The sequence below is a fragment of the Quercus robur genome, chromosome 9, assembly GCF_932294415.1.
Source record: "Quercus robur chromosome 9, dhQueRobu3.1, whole genome shotgun sequence".
NCBI lineage: Eukaryota > Viridiplantae > Streptophyta > Magnoliopsida > Fagales > Fagaceae > Quercus > Quercus robur.
The window spans coordinates 6,587,459-6,611,773 of NC_065542.1; the positions used below are offsets into that span (position 1 = coordinate 6,587,459).

At 33.8% G+C, this 24,315-nt stretch overlaps 1 protein-coding gene across 1 annotated transcript; it reads left to right on the top strand.

Annotated features, from left to right (window-relative positions):
- Positions 1 to 2,648: 2,648 nt before the first annotated feature.
- Positions 2,649 to 6,704, top strand: LOC126698489 (benzyl alcohol O-benzoyltransferase-like). The gene is made up of 2 exons (XM_050395756.1): positions 2,649 to 3,182; positions 5,645 to 6,704. Exons 1-2 carry the CDS (start codon positions 2,736 to 2,738, stop codon positions 6,569 to 6,571), a joined length of 1,374 nt encoding a protein of 457 aa, XP_050251713.1. The 5' UTR covers positions 2,649 to 2,735; the 3' UTR covers positions 6,572 to 6,704.
- The last annotated feature ends 17,611 nt before the right edge of the window (positions 6,705 to 24,315 follow it).

Genomic DNA, 24,315 nt, shown 5'->3' on the forward strand with positions numbered 1-24,315 from the left:
AAAATCATTGACCCGTTAATTGGTGGAGTTGGGGTGCAGGCACAGGGCAATTACCAAGAAAATACTAAGAAAGCACACACTCGTATTTGCTACGTAATGATTGTTCATGCGTAAAACTAAACATCATTTCTTATAGGACTAAATTTTCAAGTGTCACTAAAAAAGAATGACTTCCCATTAGGTCGTCTCTTTCATTCATTTAATTTTCCAATGTCACCAAGAAAAAAGAATGACTTCCCTTTAGGTCGTCTCTTTAAGTCCTTTTTATTTGTATGCTTATAACTTTGGCCAAAATGGCGAAGTATTAGTGTATTACTGTATGACAAAATGTCTATAGATCTATCATTGTTTGTAAAATAATTAGGAATTTATCATTTTTTTAAAATTCGAGTTTGTAAAACTCGAGTTTGCAATGTAATTCGAGTTTCACAAACTCAAGTTCCATGGAAAAATTTTGATGTAACTTGAGTTCCATGAAAAATATCATGACAAATTTGAAGGCTATTTTTTCAAAGAACTCAAATTTCTAGAAGTCAAGTTATATGGCAAACTTGAGTTTCAAAAAAGTGATAGATTGCTAAATATTTTGCCGAACAGGGGTATATTTTTAAATATTTTGCCAAATAGTGATATATGACCATTTTAGCCTTATAACTTTATATAACATAAAATATCACATTTTCCAATTATTTTAGTGTGGTTGTGTACTAAAAATCGTTGACTAGAGAGAGTGGATCAGATCAGCATCACTGGCTGCTTGGAAAGTATGGCTGCTTCCTTACAGTTTCCGGGGATTTTTTAAGCTCAAGTGCTCAACATGGAAGATGCCAGCTTTAGAAAGAGAGGAAATTGCATAAGAAGAGCTCATATTAATGTGATGTCCTTATTTTATTTTCAACCACCAAATCCCCCCAAAAGTTCGCATGCTACTTATGTAATTTTTTATGTTTTTGTCTTATTTTAGGACCATATAGTTCGGTTTGGAATAAAAAATTCTAAGACTACAAACTTTTACCCAACTATCTTATACAGCTAACAGAACGATGGAAATAAAACAGTGAGTTTATACGAAAATGATAAGCAGTCATTCATAATTTGCCATATAATAATATTTATAAGTGCCCTCTAGGGGTGTGGTACATTGGTAGGAGTCTCGAAATTGGTCACACCTGTGAATCTAGGAATTGCTAGCTTCGAGTCGTATGTTTCGCAAAATGCTGTGCCATGATGCAAATAGCTCTAATGTGCCCACGCCATCAATAACGGGTTTAAATGGACCAGGTTAATAATCACATGCATAAGGCCCTTTTTTATTCATAAAAAATAAAAATAAAAATAATAATCCTTATAAGTATTATATATATTCGTTGGCATAAAATAAATTTTATCCACATCAAGTCAAATCCATATTGGTGTAGAACATGAGGAAATATATACTATTACAGGTGCATGCTTTCTCCCTCTCACAAGTTTATGAAACCCACAGCTAGTGGATCCCACCAATTATGAGAGGAGAGAAACATACACACAGGCACTGGCGGAGCCAGCATGGGGTGAGGGGGGGCAATTGCCCCCCCTGACTTTGTAAAATAATTCCCCAAACTACTAGTTTTGTAGGGGGGCATTACATTGCTTATTTAAGGTGCTTGACACCTTGACCCACCCTTTTGACATGAAAAAGAGAAAAAGTTGGTCCACTCCACCCTTAAAGAAGCAAACTATAAGGAAAAAAGTTTTCCCGAAAAGCTAATTAAGTAAAAAAAGAAATTGATAAAAATATAAATAAGTGCTATATTTAAAATATTTTTATAACAAATTATATATGTAAGATGTAATTGGTTTTAATTTGAACTTACCACTAAAATTAGCTTTTTTTTTTTTTTTTTTTTTGAGAAACCGTTAAAAAAATGTTGTATACATAGCATATCCCTTATTTTTTACCTATTACATTATTCATGGCATTTGTCTTTCTTGTTCATATCTCATAAATGACTTGTCCCATAAATAAACAGTGAAATGCCATTTAATTTTTTTTTTTTAACAATATGCAACATTTATTTTTTATTAAATTTGTTTACAATTGTTTATTTATTTTGTTACTATAATCGATTAATGTATTTTTTTTTTAATACTATCTTTTAATCTTGTCCCCTCTAAACTAAAATTCTGGCTCCGCCACTGCACACAGGTGTATTTTCTCATGGAACACTTCGTAATTTGCTTGTCTTTTCCCACCGTCAACAGTGATTCCGTGAACCAATTTCTTCCTTTACAACCACATGTTTCGTTTCAAACTCTGTCTCCGTCAAGTAATTTCTAGTGGTTAATCTGTTCGGAGTTCACATTGTGGTTGGCCAAGCAGTTGGTTGTTGTGAGCCTTGTGACCAGTGTTTGAGCCATAAGCTATGTTCGCCCATTAGTCAAGTCCAATTATTGAGTCAATTCGGTCATAGCAGGGCAGCGAGAAACAAAAAATCTCAATTATTCGCAGCACTTCCTTTTTCTCACTTTAAATTACAAAGCACTTTCTCACTCAACTACCATGATAGAATAGTCCGCACCAACATCGAAACCAAAAAAAAAAAAATAATAAATAAAAAGGTGAAGCATGCAGTGTAGGCCATCCTTTGTTTCACTTTTTGCTATAAATTACACTACAAACAGCAACAATCACTAAAACTAAAACCTCCCTATTATTCTTGGTACTCTCATCAAACCCACCCTTTCTTCTTGGCATGGCGCCACCAGCCACCTCTCTAGTGTTTACAGTAAGAAGGTGCAAACCAGAACTGGTTGCTCCTGCTAAGCCCACACCACATGAATTCAAACAACTTTCTGATATTGATGACCAAGAGGGTCTTCGATTTCAAATCCCAGTCATACAGTTCTATAAATATGATCCCTTAATGCAAGGCAGAGACCCTGTGAGAGTCATTAGAGAAGCACTTGCAAAAACACTCGTGTTTTACTACCCACTTGCTGGTAGGCTTAGGGAAGGACCTGGCCGAAAGCTTGTAGTAGAATGTACTGGTGAGGGTATCGTGTTTATTGAGGCCGATGCTGATGTTACACTTGAACAGTTTGGTGATGCACTTCAACCACCATTTCCATGCTGGGAGGAGCTCCTTTTTGATGTTCCTGGCTCTGGAGAGGTCCTTAATTGCCCATTATTGCTTATTCAGGTACAAATTTGGTTAAAGACTCGTAAGATTTTAAAAATTTTTAAAACGGCATCAATATACAAAATTTTTGTGATGAGTTGCGGTAAAAATGGTATACATTTATGTAGCCGTAGCATTGCACAAAATTACTATAAATTATTGAGTGAATTTCCTTAGTTACAAATTTTTAAAATGACTTTTTTATTAAGTTGCAATATTTAGAGGGTGTTTGGTTTGTGTTTTCAAATAATAATTTTTAGTTTTTAATCAATATTACACGTATTTTCACACAGTTTTTCATCCACACGTATTTCTACACATGTTTTCAAATAATAATTTCCAATTTTTAAACACATGTACCATTTTGGGAAGCATGGTTTTGCTGATTCTTTATTTGTTAACGGTAAAACAAAAATGACAAAACTGAGATATAATTAGGAGTTATTCCTTATATTCTCATCTTAAAATTCAGCTGTATGGCATTTTTTAATGGAATAGAAGTGTATATTTAATTAAGTAGCCACATAATTGAATTTTAAGAGGATTACCTAAAGAATAGTTTTGTCTAAAAGAAAAATAGATTTAAAAAAAATAAATTAGCTTATTTTCTAAAAGACAAAACAGACAAAAAAATTAATTTAAACAAAAAACTAAAAAAAAAAAAAAAAAACTCCTTTCTAGAAATTTAATTATTAAGCTTGAAGTATTTGTTTTCAACAGGTTTAACATGATTTATTATTTTGTGTAAAGATGGTATACAACATAATTATCACATAAGATGGATCCTACAAACAATAATCATAAAACGCACCTCATGTGATACATATACATATAACAGTTACTCATAAAGATAGAAGCATAAGATTTTTTTTTTTTTTTTTTTGACATGTTCACATCATGTACCAAATGTATTAAAAAATAAATAAATAAATAAATAAAATAAAAAATCCGACAGGTCTCATCTTATTTGTTTTGCATAATCTAATTTGAAAGCAGTTGGACTGAGTAGTGGCCCATTAAGTGGTATGTTTCGACCCAGTCATAGTCTTGGAAATTAATCAGAGATGGAATAGAATTAGGAAAGGATTCCGATTAATAATCCAATCACTATCAGATAATTAGCCACACAACACAATTCGTAGTTGATTTTATAAACTTGTTATCACAACCTAACATATGGTCTGAGGTTGTGTTTAGAAGACAATTTTCATCTAAATCCTACTCAGCCCAAAAAATATATATATATATATATATATATATATATCCAACTCTAAATTTGTGGATGCACTACCAAAGTGATACCAAAGTGATAGCTTATTTGGTAGAAGAGTTTGAGTAGTGTTGTTTGTAGTTTTTTGAAATACGTATAGGTAAAAAAAATGTGTAATATTATTTAAAAACTGAAAATTAATATTTAAAATGCTCTACCAAAAAGACCTAATAATTGGGCTCTGTGACTGGCTTATGGGTCTTTGTCTGGCTTATGAGTCTTTGTTATAGAATATTTTGGTGTGCACGCATTTTTATTTTTTATTTTTATATTTATCAAGGTATTATTATATTATTAAGTCGATAGGTTTATGTCTCTTTCATAAGAAGGCATCTTGCATTTGGATATTTGGTGTAGGCACTTTTTTTCCATAACATTTGGATCTCATATAATGGAATATACATTCTAATAATTCTAGTATCACACATCTTGTCACAATTGTTTTATATGGATAACTATAATTGACTATCCGTTGCTATTATATGGACTTGCTATTATTTTTTGTCCAACATTCACAGTTTACCACATAAAATAGTTATGTTAAAACGTTTGTAAAAGTGTGTGGTACTATAATTATTTATATATATATACCGAAAATTATTATATTCATACATACCTACCATTGTCTGACTTTTGCACACACCTGTTGCAATATATTACATGCTTAAAATAATGTTCATATTATATAAATTTGTTTTATATCTGTCAAAAGAAATCTATATTAATTAAATTTTAATACTCAACATGCAAGATAAAAATGGATAAGCCAAATGTTAAAATCTATCTGATCTATATATTCTTAATTTATGTTTTTGTTTTGTTCATTTATTTTACATTTTAATATATATTCCTTTGTTTTCAAAAAAAAAAATATATATATATATATATATATATATGTATATATTCCTTCTCATTATTCTCAGTCCTGGTCTAATGATTGGAAAAGTCCAAAACTAACTTAATATTTTTCCACAAAGTCAATAAAAATCATTCGTGATCCATGGCTGTGAGCAGAGCGCTTCAAAAAAGTGGAATGGACATACTTTTCATCCAAAGACAAATCATTAGCATTCAAAATGAATTATGTACCCTACATGTCTTTTTCAATAATGCTACTCTACTGATTTGAATCGATTCGTGACGCGCCTCAGGTGCGTGGTTTCATCCTACATGTCTCTTTCAATAATGTTGTTGTGCTGCTTTGAATTCACAGGTGACGCGCCTTAAGTGCGGTGGTTTCATCTTCGCCCTACGTCTCAACCACACAATGAGCGATGCAGCCGGATTAGTCCAATTCATGAGCGCTGTGGGCGAGATAGCGCGTGGTGCAAGCTCCCCATCCATTTTACCAGTATGGCAAAGACGTCTCCTTGACGCGCGTGACCCACCGCGTGTAACATTCGCGCACCGTGAATACGACGAAGTTGCTGACACAAAGGGCACACTTATTCCTCTCGACGACATGTCGCACAAGTCCTTCTTCTTTGGACCCACCGAAGTTTCTGCACTCCGTAAATTTGTGCCACACCACCTAAGCAAATGCTCCACATTTGAGTTACTCACAGCTTGTCTATGGCGTTGTCGCACCATAGCTATCCAACCCGACCCGAACGAGGAGGTCCGCATTATTTGCATAGTTGACGCACGTTCGAAATTTAACCCTCCTTTACCAACCGGTTATTACGGTAATGGCTTTGCATTTCCAGTGGCAGTTACAACTACTGAGAAACTATGTAAAAATCCATTGAGTTACGCTTTGGAATTGGTAAAGAAAGCAAAGAACGAGGTAAATGAGGAGTACATGCGATCGGTGGCTGATACGATGGTGATTAGGGGTAGGCCCCACTTCACTGTGGTGAGGGCCTACCTTGTGTCAGATTTGACACGTGCCGGGTTTAAAGATGTGGATTTTGGGTGGGGCAAACCGGTTTATGGTGGGGCAGCCAAAGGTGGGGTTGGGGCTATTCCTGGTGTGGCTAGCTTTTTAATTCCATTCAAGAACAATATGGGAGAAGATGGGATTGTTGTCCCAATTTGCTTGCCAGCTCCAGCTATGGAAATATTCGTAAAGGAGTTGGATGGATTATTGAAGGGCCAGCCAGAGATTGACAATTCCAAGTTTATTGTCTCTAGCCTGTAAAATGTAAATCCAATTTATCATTGCTTGTTGTGCATGTGAGAGAGAGAGAGAGAGAGAGAGACTCAATGTGTGTGTTGGGCTCCTTTGTAAAAATTAATAAATTAATAAAAGTGATTGTGGTTTCCGGTTTAAATGGAGAAAAACAATTTCTTTTCTTTTATTGCAAATTGTGATTTTTTTTTCTTTTATTGCAAATTTGGCACTAAAGTTATTGTGGACAAATAAGGTGACAACAATATAATATTTCAAAGTGAAATACAAATCGAGATGGTCTATATATCAAATTATTTAAATTCAATCTCATGAATCGATCCATATGAAATATATGAAAGAGACTTAACTTGGAAAATTTCAATTACCCATTTAAAGTGTTCACCATGCCACTAATTCGTAGTTTCTCCCACACGCATTAAAAATCAACGTGTGACGATGTAGTACTAATTGATTATCATCACTAATAAGACTTCCAAAAGGACTTATGCAATCAGTTAAAACCATTGATGGCAAAGATAGAATATTTGCACTTTCTCACTTTGTGATTGCATTCATTTATGCTTACTGCAAACTTTATTTCCTAAAATTAAAACAACTACCACAGATTACTGAATCAAGTCTCTTTTTTGGGCAATTCCAAAGCTAGAAAACAGTATCCTATTCCTATGGCATTCATCATCACTTTAAATTTTATCATTTTTAGCAATTCTTTTTGGAAGTACATAAGTTTAAGAACTCTGCTCTTTCTATCCATTATCATCAACAAATTCATGTGCAATTAATAAATAAGCGTTTTCATTCATGCAGAGAGAGAGAGAGAGAGAGAATTGGGTGGCAATATTGTATAGTAGGACAAAAAGATACTAAACAAAGACGACCAAAACAAATACCACGTTCTCTATGTCCTTTTTTTTAATAAATAAACAGCCATTTGCCCATATATATATATTACAATAATTCCATAAAAAATTCGAATATTGAATATAATACATTGGTACATGATTCATATTATTATAATAAATCTTCGAAGACTATAAAAAAGAATGAAATGACCATGCATGTTCCTGCAAAAAGAGTAACACACCTGCGCACAATAAAAAATAATGAAATGGAATTTGTTAACAATGGATTTTGCATTAATTGGAATAATGTAATTTCAACCCCTATGATTTCCTGCCCTTGATATTTAACTATGGGCTTTGAGTCTGTGACGCCCCCATAAGTTTAAAGACGGCATATTTGTAAGAGTACTCTACAGCGGAACTATAACACTAACTCCTGCCAGAGTTTGATAGTTTCCTTGTGGAAGAAAAAAAAATGTGTGATTTTTTTAAGTTTGTTTGTCCCTCGTTTTCCATGTGAAAAACATACTTGATTTTTGTTCTTCCTTCTTTTGCACGTGGAAATTAAAGCATATGATTCAGTCTATATGGTACATATTTGAAAAGTCAAAAGACGATAAAAATAAACGAGATTCAAGAGGTGGAAGACAAAGTCTTCTTGCTGGCGATGGCAACTTCCCCTTAGCCCCATCCGCAAATTTGTTTGTTTCTTTGAAGTAACTCACTCCATTTAGAAGTACGTTTTCTCCAATATTAATGCATAATATTGTACATCTTTTTTGATAATACAATAATATAGGGTAGGAATTTAAACCATAGTTTCCCTAATAAAGGAGGGTAGACTGTGTTCTTTTTTAATTTGATGATTTTAATGAATTCTCTATTTCTTAAGGGCCTGTTTGGAATAATTCCATAACTCAATTTTCAGTTTTTGAAAACTTCTAAAAGTTGTTTTTAGTTTTCATGACTCTAACTCACTTTTTTGAGTAAGGAGTCATGAGAATTGAGATAAAAAATTGAACCAAACTAGCATCCTTAAAGTGGGGCCCATGAAATTTGAGAATTGAGTGATGAAAAGTAAGAACTGGGTGATAAAATTCCTAAACCAAACACCCCCTAAGCATCAATTTCAACATACAAACAAGTAAATTAAGAAATATTAGGGGTCTGTTTAGATATAACTTATTTTGATAAAATTGAAAACTGAAAATACTGTAGCAAAATAATTTTTATATGTGTGAATAGTACCTGTATGACCAATTTTTAATGAAAAAGTTGCTGAAAAGTGAGATTTATGGGTCCTATGAATAGTACACGGTACCCATTGATGTGCTGAAAGTCAAATATTACGGCTATTGTTCATGAACAGTAGCCGTAATAGTGTTATTTGCTCCTGAAACGCATGCCCAAAAAAAAAAAAAAAAAAGAGAGTAAAATGTGCAAACGTGAACAGAGAAACCTGTATCCAAACAGATACTAGGAATCACATTTTTCATGAGAATTTTTTTTCCCAACTTCTTATATGGTCTTTTGTGAAAAATTGTTGGGTCTTTATTTGAATCTATCATTAACACTATTTTTATTATGTACCAATTACAATAAAACATATCATCACTGTGAAAAATGTGATGACCTTATTTTTATTGCATGAAAATTTGAAATTCCATATTGTTGGCAAAAGATACAAAATAACTCGTCTTTTAGTCTTTGCCAAAATAAATTAGGTGTCCATGTACGATAGTAATGTCCAAATTCTCGTTGGCAAGCATAATTTGTGGATCGAAGGTACAAGAAATCTGTTAATCCTGCCAAATCAGTGTGATAAAATGACATGTTTATAAATAAAAAGACTAAAATGAAACATTTCAAATGATGAAGATCATTTTGAAACATGTAACAAAGGTTAAGGACTAAATTTATTGTTAAACCAATAATTTATAATATAAAATATTCAAGATAAATGGCAATAGAAACAAATCTATGAAATGTTACATTAGGACCAGCAGGTGGCTCTCTTATATAAAATGTGTCACTCGTAGTGGTTGGGAGTTCAAGTATACAATACCCTACCAAAACACCTTATTTATGGTCCGTTTAGATTTGGGGGGGGGGGGGGGGGGGAAGATGGGGTAGAGTAGAATGTAGTAGAATTTAGCCTACTTCAGCCAACTCTACTCTATTCCCCTCCACTCCCCTTCCCTCTTCTCTCAATCCAAACGGACCCTAAGTTTAATATATATATGGTGAAACGATAATCTAGATGTTGTTTCCCTTATCAAACCTGAAACATGGTCCTCTCCATTTTTAGTTTATATTATTACTATAATTTATTATATTCAATTCATGAGAATGTCCAATGAAATTATTATATTTGATAATTAGAATTTATTTTTAAAATAAAGAAGATTTAATTTAATTACAATTTATTTTGTGTAGGGTTGATTTATTAATTTTAATTTTTTTTTTATTATAAAAGGTTAGGAATATTATTTTAATTAATTTAAACTAACATATATTTACGTTGTTTGTAATTTTAAACACCAAATTTTAAAATATACATTAGAATCTTTATGTATAAGAAAATATAGATTTTCAAATGTTTATACGACTAACTCAAAGATTCTAATTTAATATTATTGTATATGGGAAAATTGAACCAATCTCTCATGAGGCTTACTAAAACTACATTGATTTCCATCATTTTTTAAATTTTATCTTAGGTAGAATACTACTCTAGTATAACCTATGTGTATGTGAAACTCATTTTTAAAGACTTGAACTTTGATGATTGATCATTGCTGTTAGGGTCTTATTTTGTGTAATTAGCTAATTCTTTGACAAAATGTACTTTACTTGTTATTGGATAGATCTAAAATGAGTTTAGTACTTCAAGAAACATGTTGTTCAAGTCAAGTATTAAAGACATGAAGATTGGTCCAAGAAACAAATGAAGAAAATGAGTTCATTAAGTCTCGATGAATCAAATGCCTGCTATCGAAACTTAATGTAAAGCTAGATAGATAGCTCAACAGCAGTTCGATCTATTGAGAATTATGATTTCAGAATTTCCAGATCTGAAATTCAGCCCAGTCTTGTGTATTTGTTTGGAGGTTTTTTTTCTCGCAGCCCTAGTAATATATAAAGTTTATTTTAAAGGCCGTCAAACACAGATACAGAGACCAAGAGACTAATATTCTCTGTGTGAAGCTACTACATTTAATTTGTACGCCATAGGATTTTGTAACCGAGTACTTCCAAATCTTCATTGTTGATGAAGTGAAAAACTTTGCAGTCAATAATATTTGTTCAAGTTACTGGAATTAGTCACGTACTTGGGATCTGTGCAAAGGGTTAATCACAAATTGGAGGTTTGTGCATCAAGAGAAAGAAGGCTACTACAAGATCAAGTCTAATTGAATATTGGAGGAAATATTCAATTGTAGGTTGTTATTTCAGGATAGGCCAAAGGTAGTTGGTAAGATTCCTTATCCTTGTAACCGCTTGATTATTGATTAGTAGATTCTTAGGAGTGTGACCTTAAAATCGCCTAGTGAGGTTTTTGCATTGTGAGGTTTTTTTCATTTGTCAACATAGCACCGTGTCAAATTTATTTTCTGCTGCATTTAATATTTTTGGTGATTTGTTGGTGCCTCCACGATTTGCATGTAATTGAACCTAATTAATCAACTTAGGTAACTGATTTAATTAACTGGGGTTAAACTATCTTAACCAACAATTACCCCTCACATTTCACAAACACTTATATTTGTGAAATGACTATCACGCCAATGGTGCGCAGTAGTTATTTCCATCATTGTTTTAAATTATACACAATCTCTCATAACCAAGGGAGTCAATCTCGTACTGAAGGCCATACTAGTTTGGCCAAAAGAACGAGATATTTCGATACTGGTTAATACCGGTGTACCATTTTGAATTTACCGCTATTATATATATTGTTAGGTTTTAGATCCCTGTAAACTAAATTGTTTAACCTAATTAATTAACTAAGTGAATATTTAGGTTTATTATTCAGATATAAGTTAAAATAATAAAGTCATATTATGTAAAGCAGTGAAAATATAAAGAACACAATGATATGATTAATTAGGAAAACCAAACAGGTAAAAAACTTGGGGAGAATTTAACCTAACTATCTTCAAGATAAAAAACTAATTCACTAGAAAAAATTGAAGTTTACAATAAGACTTAGACCACTAATATCCTATTGCTACTACACGTAGAACTTATTACCATGACCTCATGATAGCTTTGAATCCACGGGTACTTCTTTCCTTGGCCTTTGCAACACAAGCACCCACACTTGTGACTTTGAGATCTCACTCACAGGTTTATTAACACAAACTCTCCTGTTTGTGACTTGAATCAGCTAAAACATTGTCTAATAATACCTATAGACTCTAGGATCTATATCTAGACAAGTTTGTATTCACGATTTGCCAATTGTTATAAACTTTTAGAACCTAACAATCTCTTCCTTTAGCAATTTGTGACAAAACTTACAAACAAAATGAAATGCTCAAATACAAGAACAACCCAATACAATAAAATGTCCAAATACATCACAAATCTCAATCTAAGACTCCTAACCTAGAAGTTGCAAGAAGAGGTAGAAGGTCTTGATCAGATAGTACTTGTCTTTCCTAAAACACTCAAAAGAACACATCACTGCATGTGTGGAAAGAAAGACATATAAACAATAATATGAAACAAAATATAATTAAAAACAAAAGTAAATTCTAACTCTCCCCCTAAGTTAGATACATCAAAAAGTTTTTATATTCTCCCCCTTTCAAAAACAATTTTATCTCCCCTTAAACAAAACATTTTAAAAACCTTTTTAAACAAGATTCCCACATTTTATCTATTTCTCTACCTTTTTGTCACGTATTGACAAAGACAACTCAAACAAATAGTAAACATAAAACATATGCAACAAAAGTCAAGAGAAAATAAAGAATCAAGGAAACAAATGAATCCACCTCTACAAAGAATAGAGACAACTCCCCCTATGAAGAGCAACAACTCCCTCTAAGAACAACAAAGGTTAAAAAAACTTTTCTCCCCCTATAAAAATAGAAAAACAAAACATGTTTTGGGAAAAATTTAGGAAGTGTGGAAAAACTAAAAGAAACATAAGTTGAGGACACACTTAAAAAAAATATTCTCTCTTTCAATAAATGCAAGCTTGACACTATGTGACCCATAAATATATGCATGCAATGTGTTTAAGAGAAAATATTTGCACATTGATTATTCATCATATCTCTTAAGAAAAATATTTTCTTCAGGTCACACATAAAAATAGCATATACTAAAAAGTACATAACTCAAAAATTAATCAATTAATTTTTAAATCAAGTTGAGTACCCAATTTAGCAAAGTATATGCATGTTATTTGTGAAAAAAATGAGAGATATAATTGCAAAACTGCAAAATGGATACAGAAAACAATGCAATGCATGTGAATTCTAAACATAATTGATGCATGAAAAAAATTTTTGGTCAAAAACTTAGAAACTGAAAATTTTTCAGTTTCGATCGGTCGAGCATCAATCGAATACCAATCGAGTCAAGCAGAAGCAAGATTCAAAAACCTGGAAATTTTCGATTGATCAAAAAACAAATTCGATCAATCCAAAACTTAAAAAAACATATTCAATTAATCTGGTACCAATCGAATAGCAATCGAGCCAGGTCGAGAGCAATGATTAAAAATCAAGGGATTTTCGATCGGTCAAAAATCACATTCAATCGATCGAAATTCTGGAAATTTGAATTTTTGAAAAACTGCAGAAGATTATGCAGAAACTACTTAAACCAAAGAATTTCATGAATGAAATGCATGAGAATGTGTTTAAATGTTTTTCAAAAACATGAGTTTTCAACCCAAAACTTCAGAACAAAGATTTTCAAACTCTTACCCCTAAATTTTCAACCCTTGAACATATTTTGTTTCAAAATCATAAAATATATAATCTTGGATGGCCAAACTAGATTCACACACAATTTCATATACAAATCTTAGCAAAGAATAACCTGTGAAGTGTGTGCAACTAGTAAAAGCATGAGATACATGTGGGGTGATTTGTAGATAGTAATCAGGCATAATTTCTACATTATTCATCACATAAATTTAAAAGTGACTATCACCTAAAGAATTACATCATATAACTCTTACATCTTCTAGAAAATAAGCTTGCAATCATGCATATATATATATATATATTTTTTTTTTTTGCCTTATTGAATGCAAATTTTTTTTTTTTAAAGGTTACACCTTATTTTCTTTTTGTGCATGTGCTACACTTTCTTGAGTATAAAATCTTATGATATGCACTAAAGTGTTCATGATTGGCTAGTAAACAGTGGTGAGATGGTTATTTATGTCTTTCTCTTAGGATTTTTTAGTCCTTACAATCAAAAGCATATGACTACAAAATCAAAAGCATGTGATTTTATAAGCTAACCTTAACTACACATTTATGATGTGTAATACAAAAGAAATAAAAATCTTTTTGATTTCAAAAAAAAAAAAAAAAAATTATGACCAAAATTGTAACACCCCAACCCAATTTTATAGTTAGCCTATGTGTTCAAGTGATTAATTATTATCTTGAGTCACTTACTTTCTAAAATTAATATAAGAGTATTTTATAAAAATATCATTTTATAATGCCATTAAATAAGAATTGTAAAGATTATAAATAATTGAATGACTAATTGTATTATAAATATATACTAAGTATGTACAAAACTATATTAAGTGATTAAGTTATTAAATATATAGTTGTTGGTGTTTAATTAAGTATATAAAGGTAAGGGTTTATGTGCAAAGTTATTTTATTATTTGGGCCTATCTAGAACATAAGGTTATGGAGGGGTGGTAAGTATATTTTGAAAAGTGGTAAGAGTGAGTAATCAGCCCATTTTCCCCTTAGCATACAAGCATGAAATGTAATTTTTATAAGCTAATCTTAACTACACATTTATGATGTGTAATACAAAAGAAATAAAAATCTTTTTGATTTCAAAAAAAAAAAAAAATTATGACCAAAATTGTAACACCCCAACCCAATTTTATAGTTAGCCTATTTGTTCAAGTGATTAATTATTATCTTGAGTCACTTACTTTCTAAAATTAATATAAGAGTATTTTATAAACATATCATTTTATAATGCCATTAAATAAGAATTGTAAAGACTATAAATAATTGAATGACTAATTGTATTATAAATATATACTAAGTATGTACAAAACTATATTAAGTGATTAAGTTATTAAATATATAGTTGTTGGTGTTTAATTAAGTATATAAAGGTAAGGGTTTATGTGCAAAGTTATTTTATTATTTGGGCCTATCTAGAACATAAGGTTATGGAGGGGTGGTAAGGGTGAGTAATCAGCCCATTTTCCCCTTAGCATACAATGCCCCACCCAAGATATTTTCCTTAACTTCTTGGCTGCACCAAAAACTTCCTTGGTCCTTCTTTCTTTACTCCTTTGTTTTCTTCTTTCTTTGTTCTTATTGGCAGCACCTTATCTCTTCTTTAACTTTTTCAAAGAAACTAAAAGACTCAAGAAACTCTCTCCTTTTTTCATGCCTACGATCCAACACCAAAAGAAAGAAAAGCTCTCAACTCCAATAGTAAGGAAAAAAGTTTCTTTCAATTCTTCTCAAATTTTTGTTCTCACTTTAAAACTAGAGTGATTCTAGCTCTATCACTCCATGAACCATGCCTAGGGTAAGGAGAAAATATAATTCTTTTATCTATTGTCTATTTAAACTTAAGTGATGGTTATATGATTTTGTATATGGGTGTGTTGGATTCTAGAGATTTTTTATTTGCCTGAATATGAAGTGAGTCATTGTTTATGCTTACATGTGCTCCTAGATGATAGACTAGGATAAAATCTGTTATGGGTAAGTGTTAAAATGAGTAAAATAGTTAGATTAACTTTATAGAATTGCTAATTGAGGTGCTGAATGTATAGTTGATTCAGTAATTAAAGCTTGTTAAGAGTTGCACTCATTGTTTAACCTGTTTAGTCATCATAAATCATGTATTTTTCTAGGACAGCTATGGGTAAAAGGTTTTTTGGAGATCATATGAAAATACCATTGTTTGATAATTGTTTGTGAATTTATAAGAAAATGTTGCAAAACTGTCACTGTGACAAATTCTGTATTTACGCATGATAAATTATGTATTAAATTGTATTCAATGAATTTGGATGTTAGGGATATTTCATATGAAATCTAAGATACATATGGTTGTAATAGAAGTGGTTCATAGCATTTGAATTAATATAAAAATAATGGTTTAATTTATAAGTTGCATGAAATTCCGTCAGGACAGATTTGAGCATGTTGTCTTTTATGATTTTTAATAAATCATAACTTTGTGTTTTGACTCTAAAATTGATATTTTATTTACTAGACATCCAGAGGAGTGTCTCTGTACAATTGCATTAAGATTGGATGTGTTTAGATAGCTCATTTGTATTTTACAAATGAGGCATATGCTGCTGAAATAAGCAGTAAACAGTAAATGATAACTCTGACGAGAATTTAATTTTTAAAGTTAGAGTGAATTTTTTGAGATATAAATTAATATACTTATCATTTGGTATGTATGGATCTTAGATGAATTTTGTATAACTTGGTTTAAGATTTAGTACTCAAAGGAGAGATTCTAAACCATTCTACTACTTTTTCATGTTGCTGTCTTGTTCAACGTGTTGTATGTTACCACATGAATGTATATGGTTACATGACCATGCTTAAAGGATTTTATATTTATGCATGCATTATTGCCCTAATCTCAAGCACATTTTGAAATGAAGTTGGCTCCTCTAGAGATATGATATAAATATGAAAATGAAGTTTTTCTTTAGTTTGGTACATCATTTGTTGATGTGTGCACAATATGTTTGTGGGAATCTTGTTGAGGTGGGATTAGGATTTTCTTGGTTTTAAGATATAGGTTTTGAGATGAATGTGTAAGTTTATGATAAGGAATAATTGATAGTAATAAGTTTTGATATTTGGTTTAGGTGTTACCAGTTCCCAATTCTAAGCTCCTTCGACTATAGGCTTTCAGTTCCTCTACTTTCAAGTAAGGGATAAGTTATATGAACATTTGGTAAATCATGAGGTTATTTTAAAGTATATTATGCATTAAAAGATTTTTTATTAGAGATATGACATATAATCATGTTTTAGACAAAGGTATGTTTGTGAGTTCTCGAAACCTTATGTATATGATTTAAGCATATTGATAATATTACTAATTCCATGAACATGATGTTTAAATAAAACAATGGAAATGTTTTTATTATGAAATGTTATGCAAACTATAAATGTCAGTATGATATATAAGTATGAAATATTTTTGGGTTATGTCCTCTAGTGATTTGAACTCGGCCAATAGAGGTTAAATTATTGGCTTTTCATGGAAAATGTTATTTGATTAGCTATTAAAAGTGGGATTGGCTTTGCTGTACCCGCCCTTATTGGTAACGGCCAACTTGTGGAGGATTTCAACCTATCCTTATGATTGAAGATATGTATTATAATGTGATCCTGGGAATACCTGGTATTGTGAGGAATGCTAGATGCCTAGCATAGTGATGCTAGAAGCCTCCCAAATAAGTACAGACTTATCAGATATGGACTAACTAATATGTTATGAACAGCTATATTATGTTATTGATCATGAGATAATGATTTTGCTTAAATGCATTATGAAAAGTTGAAAACTCTCATGAAAAGAAGAAGTTTATGATAAAAAGAAAAGCTATTCTTTAAAGATAAAAGTTTCTAAAGTTCTGTTGTGCTTTAGGCTGTGTTTGGTTCATGTAAAATATTTTTCGGAAAATAAATATTTTCCAGAAATGCTATTTTCGAGAAAGGAAAATGTATTCAGGTTGTTTGGCTGCCTCGGAATTCGTTTTACGGAAAATCAATTCTGGTGTTTGGTTCGTTCAAACATTTTATGGAAAATGCTTTCCGTTTTATGAAAAATCAAGCTTTGCAACCAAAATAGAAAAAACAAGAGAAGAGAAAATTTGATTAACCAGTCCACTGCATCAAATGGGAAAGTAAGAGTAATCCAATTCAACCCAATTCCACACTCACATATTCCCACCAACCAAACAGACCCACAAAAGAAACAAAACCCAGAAAAAAAATTCATCAAATCCGGTCAAATTGAGAGAAGAAGGAAGAGAGAGAGGCGACTGGGTTCGATTTAGAGGCGAGATTGCGCGGCAGAGGTGAAGGCGAGATTGCACGGCGAAGGCGAGATTGAGCGGCGTTGGAGTCGATCTTTGCTTGATCGGCGCTGTGCGATCAGCGCGGTGTTGCGATCGACGAGACTGGTGCGATCAGCGTGGTGCTGCGATTGACGAGACCGGTGCAATTTGGTACAATTGGCACGGTGCTGCGATCGACAAGACCAGTGGAGTGTGGGTCATCGGACTGGAGCTTGGTCTGAGGAGTGCGTTGCTGTGAGAGAGCTCAGACCTTGTTGTGTGAGGAGTGGAAATGGTTCGTGGCATGATTTGGGCTCTGGGTTCGTCGATGAAGTCGAAGGCGTGATCTAGGCTCTCTCTCTCTCTCTCTCTCTCTGCATATGAGTTTAGAAATGGTTTGAAGTGAAAATTTTGACTGAAACCAATTTCCGAGTCAAAGCCATTAAAACACACGGTCAACTGAAAATATTTTATAGAAAATTTATTTTCCAGGCACAACCAAACACCCGCATTTATGGAAAAGCATTTCCGGAAGTGATTTGAAGCCAAAACAAACACAGCCTTAAAGATAAAGAATCTAATGAAAATATTTTAGTATTCTATAAAGATAAAGTTTCTGATGAAAGTACAAATTTATGTTAAAAAGTTATCAGATATCCGTTCTTTATGAAACGTTAAGTTTTATAACTATGAAAGTTATAATATTTTACAAGAAGGAGTTTATAAAGAAATGTTTTCTTATTAGTCAAGATGTTTTTAGTTTAAGACAAAGTTACCAATTATCTGATTTAAGTTAAAATTATTATTTTGTAACGAGAATATATATATATATATATATATATATATGTATGTATGTATATGTGTGTGTGTGTGTGTGTGTGTGTGTATGATTCTAAACAATCAATATTATATTTGGTGACTTCGTAAGAAATAAAAAAAAATATCATAAAGGTTTTGTTAATATTATTTTGATAAGAAAAGGGAGAACAATTATTTTCCTACGAAGAGCGTATAAATTATTATTATAAATAGTATAAAATACTATGCATAAAAAGATGTTCTCCTATCTGAACATTTATAAAATGAAATGATTTGATTTACATGCATTCTTATTAAATTCTTATGTATCGTACTTTTACTGAGCTGTGTAACTCACCCCTTCCAATTTTTTAGTCAACAGATTTTAGTTTGGTGCACAGGGAGCCTTAGTCGAGTTTTGGAAAGAGTTGGTTTTAGTTTAAATGTATAGATCCCAAATTAGTATTTGATGTTTAGCTTTGTAGTATTGTGCATTTTAGGATCTAATGAAAGTTGTGTACCTTAAAGTATTAAAAGATGTATTATGTGAAATTTAGTGAGCAACTAGTGGATTATGTTATTCTTTGAAGTACAATGTAGTTGCTTTAAATATCAAGTGAAAAGTTATATCAAGAAGTAAAGAAACAAGAATGAAAAGAAAGAGGAAAAGTTTTGTAAAAGTTTAGTTGGTTCTTGTTACTACCAAGTTTAGGCTTGATATTAACATGCCGTCATGGTCACAAATTTGGGTATTAGGTTTGGGACGTGAAAAAAACTAAAAGCACACATTATGCTAAATGATAAAAATGCAAATGCAATGCATGATAATGCTTAACTAAGCTATAGAGGGTACACAAACAAGAAATATCAATTTCTTTATTAACCCTTGAGTACATGTACAAACTAGTACATACTCACACAAAATTAGAATTAGCTTAGCACTTATATAACACATACTATTCAAGTTTCTCCACAATGTCAAGCATGTTCTAAATCAAGAGAGAGATATTATAACTCATGTAATCCTCAAAACAAGTAAAACAAGACACAAAATAAAATATTTTTGTCTTTTTGAAAATTTTCAATGTTTTTGGATTTTTGAATCATCAAAACAACCTAAGAAAATAAAACAGCCAAAAACTATAAGTAAACATGTCCACAAATAATTGAAAGAATTAAATCAAGGACAAGTCAGCAACACTCACCTTAGAGAATTTTTTCTCACCCATATAGCGCGACTAAAAGTAAACATGTCCACAAATAATTGAAAGAATTAAATCAGGGACAAGTCAGCAACACTCACCTTAGAGAATTTTTTCTCACCCATATGGCACGAGTCTTCGGCTTTGTAGGTGAAAATCTATAAGAAGCAGAGTGTATTTAAGGGATTACACCAATCTTCTGAGAAAGATTGAAATAATGCAAATTCCTTTCACAAGCCTCAAAAAGATCAATTGAAACAATAGTGTCGTTTTTATTCAAATTATCACAATAAAAAATAGTAAGACACTTAAAATTATCCATGATCACAGGGATCAAAGATCAACTATAGGTATAATAACCTAAATCAAGGGCTAACTTGTTATGATACCACTTGTTAGGTTTTAGATCCCTGTAAACTAGATTGTTTAACCTAATTAATTAACCAAGTGAATACTTAGGTTTATTATTCAGATTTAGGTTAAAACAATAAAGTCATATAATGTAAAGCAGCGGAAAATATAAAGAACATAATGATATAATCACCAAGGAAAACCAGACTGGTAAAAAACCTAAGGAGGATTTAACCTAACTATCCTTAAGGTAAAAAGCAAATCCACTAGAAAGAATTGAAGTTTACAATAAGACTTAGACCACTAACATCTTATTGCTACTACACGTAGAACTTGATGGTGTCACAAAAAACATCCAACTTCATAACTCGTCCATATGTCTCGTCCAAGGAAAGACAAGCTATGACAAGCCACAGGCGAAGTGATCGTTCCAAGCGTCCTAGCTAACCTCGTCCGTCTTCGGATGGACGAGATCCCATGGGAATCTTACCCATCATCATTCGGGCAAAGGGCAAGCCGTCCAAGATGATCTTGTCCGTCTCCAATAAAAGATGGACGAGTTCATCATGGAACGGCCCGTCCCACCTAGGTAACTTCCATAGCGGTTATGGAAGTTACCCCCAATTCTCTGGACTCCTTGACATTGGGAACAGTTATTAAACAGATAACCGTTCTCCACACACTATATAAGAATTCTCCGATGAAGGGTAAGACATTTAGTCAATTTTATTTAAAGAAAATACTCCTTCCTTACAAAGAGAAAAAAGTAACTAATTTCATCATCGGAGGACTTTTGGCTGGTCCCCACCGGTCTCCTCTGATCCAGCATTCTTGTTTTACAGGAAATAGCCCAAAGATCATCATCGTTCGAGACTTGTCAACCTACTGATATCCAAGGAACTATCAGTTGGCGCTGTCTGTGGGAAGAGATTGTTTTACAGTTTACTTCTCCATGACAAAGGGTTGATGGTTCAGACTAGATCGAGGGTTACTGGCCCAGGCCATCAGGGAAGCAACAACCCTCATCGCGATCGCCAATCTGCACCGGTCATGCAGACATCATCTGTCCAACATGCACAATCTATGGCAGACGCTATGGCGGAGTTGACTCGCCAAAACCAAGAGTTAAGAATGGAGATTAATATAAGGAGGTAGACACGTGAAGAACGTGAAGAAGGAGGACAGACACAGAGTCATGGAGGTAGAGAGAGTACCGAAATTGGAAGTCAGTTCAGAGGCACCACTTCACGAATGGTACCATATTTGAAGGAAGAAATGGACCAAATGAAGAGAGTTATGGAGGAAATGAAAGAGAATATGAGGAGGGCGAATCCGATAGAAGATTTGGTTCACAAAACTGATTCCCCCTTTACGGCTTTCATCAACGGTCACCCTCTACCATCAAAGTTCAAGTTGCCTTCTCTGGATTCGTACGATGGAACACGTGACCCATTTGATCACATAGCCACTTTCAAGACCACCATGCATCTTCAAGGGGTGCCTGACGAGATAATGTGCAAAGCCTTCCCTACCACCCTTAAGGGTCCGGCGTGAGTTTGGTTCAGCAAAATACCCCCATATTCAGTAAGTTCTTTTGAAGAATTGAGCAAGTTGTCTGTTAACAATTTCATTAGGGGGCAAAGGCACAAGCATTCCTCGTCCAGTTTGTTGACAATAGAGCAGGGGGAGAACGAGAGCCTTCGGTCATTCATCACCCGTTTCAACAGAGAAGCCTTGAGTGTGGACGAAGCAGATAATAAGCCCCTATTGGCGGCCTTCCATAATGGGGTGAATTCGGATCTGTTTATACATAAACTCTATGAAAAGGAGCCCCAGTCCATGGCCGAAGTCGTCCATTCGGCTCAAAATTTTATGAATGCAGAAGACGCGATCATTGCTAAGAAGAGGAAGAGGTCTGAAAGAATGGACGCAAATCCAGTCGCCATCCCGAGTAAGGTACTCGTCCAAAGAAGGGACGGACGGAAGAAAGGAGAGACCGAGATAGTAAGAAGCCAGACCCATCAGCACGGAACCAGTAATATACCCTTTTGAATGCCCCACTTGAGCAAGTCTTTATGCAAATCAAGGATGATCCTTCCTTGAAATGGCCAGAGAAAATGAATGGGGATCCCAACAAGCGCAATAGGAACGGGTATTGTCGCTTCCATAAGGATCATGATCATGATACAGACGAGTGTTTCGATTTAAAACAACAAATTGAAAATCTTATAAGGCAAGGGAAATTGAGGGGTTTCCTTGGACGAGACCACAGGGACGAGAAACAGAAAAGGAAGATGGAAGAATCATCACAACCACCACTCATAGAAATAAGAGTCATTATAGGGGGAAGTTCAACTGGCCAGTCGTTCAAGTCCAAAAAAGCATACCTGAAGGTAGTACAAAACGTCTAACTTTCTGGACGATCACCGAGAGCAAGGTCCACGAACGAGCAAGCCATCACATTCACAAACGAAGTCCCTGAGAGAATTCATCACCCTTATGATGATGCTCTCGTCATCTCCTTATGAATTGCGGACTACACAACTAGAAGAGTGCTTGTGGACAACGGAAGCTCGGCAGACATTTTGTATTATCCAGCTTTTCAGCAGATGAGATTAGGATAAGACCAGCTCCGTCCAGTAAACTCCCCCCTAGTAGGTTTTGGTAGGATGAAGGTGCAACCAATGGGTACTATTTCCTTATCTGTGGTAGTGGGGGCATACCCACGACAAATCGCCAAGGATGTGAACTTCCTTGTGGTAGATTGTCCATCCTCCTACAACGCTATAATAGGAAGACCAACTTTGAATAGTTGGAAAGCTGTTACCTCTACTTACCACTTATCAATCAAGTTTCCAACAGAACACGGAGTAGGGTAGGTACAAGGGGACCAACTAGCAGCAAGAGAATGTTACTTGGCCATGTTGGCCATGGATGAACAAGTTCAAGCCATGAATATTGAAGAAAAGAAGGATGTAGCAGAGCCTACTGAAGCATTGGAAAATATTTCCTTGGATGAAGATAACCTTGAGAGGTGTACTAGGGTTGGAGCAGATTTAGAGGAGAGGATTAAAAAGGGCCTCGTCCAGTTTCTGAAGAAAAACACTGATGTGTTTGCGTGGAGTCACGAGGATATGCCGGGTATAGACCTTGGTGTCATTACCCACCGTTTGAATGTATGTCCTTCCTCCAAGCCTGTGCGGCAAAAGAAGAGGGTGTTTGCCCCTGAAAGAGATGGTGCAATCAAAGACGAGGTTCAAAAGTTGATGGTGGCGAAGTTTATTCGTGAAGTGTACTACCCGAATTGGTTGGCCAATGTAGTAATGGTCAAAAAGGCAAATGGCAAGTGGAGAGTGTGCATAGATTTCACTAATCTGAATAAGGCTTGCCCCAAGGATAGTTATCCTACCACGCATTGACCAGTTGGTAGACTCAACTGCGAGCCACAAGTTGCTTAGCTTCATGGATGCCTTTTCGGAGTACAATCAGATAAGGATGGACGAGGTTGACCAAGAAAAGACATCCTTTGTCACCAGTCAAGGCTTATTCTGTTATAAGGTGATGCCATTTGGTTTGAAGAACACAGGGGCAACATATCAGAGGTTGGTCAACCATATGTTCTGTCCACAGATTGGGCGGAATGTGGAAGTCTATGTAGATGACATGCTGGTGAAGAGTCAGGACGAAGGAAGGCATCTAGACGACCTGCAGGAGACATTTGACACACTGAGACAGTATCACATGAAGCTGAATCCTAGCAAATGTACTTTTGGAGTATCATCAGGGAAATTCCTTGGCTTTATGATCTCCCACCGGGGAATTGAAGTAAATCCAGATAAAATTCAAGCAATATTGGACATGAAGCCACCACAAAATACCAAGGAAATCCAATCCCTTACTGGACGAGTTGTCGCACTTAATAAGTTTGTCTCTAAAGCCACTGACAAATATTTGCCATTTTTTAAGGTTCTCAAAAAAGCATTTGAATGGACCGACGAATGTCAGAGAGCTTTCAAAGATTTGAAGGCATACCTTACCATGGCACCGCTGCTGAGTCTATCAGTGGAGGGAGAGGAGTTATATTTATACCTAGCGGAGCATTGATAAGAGAAGAAGGAAAAGTGCAAAGACCTGTGCACTATACAAGCAAGGCATTGAGGGGAGCAAAAGGACAGTATCCACAAATGGAGAAATTAGCCTTCGCACTGATCACCGTTTCTAGGAAGCTAAGGCATTATTTCCAAGCACATGTCATTAATGTTATGACAGATCACCCGC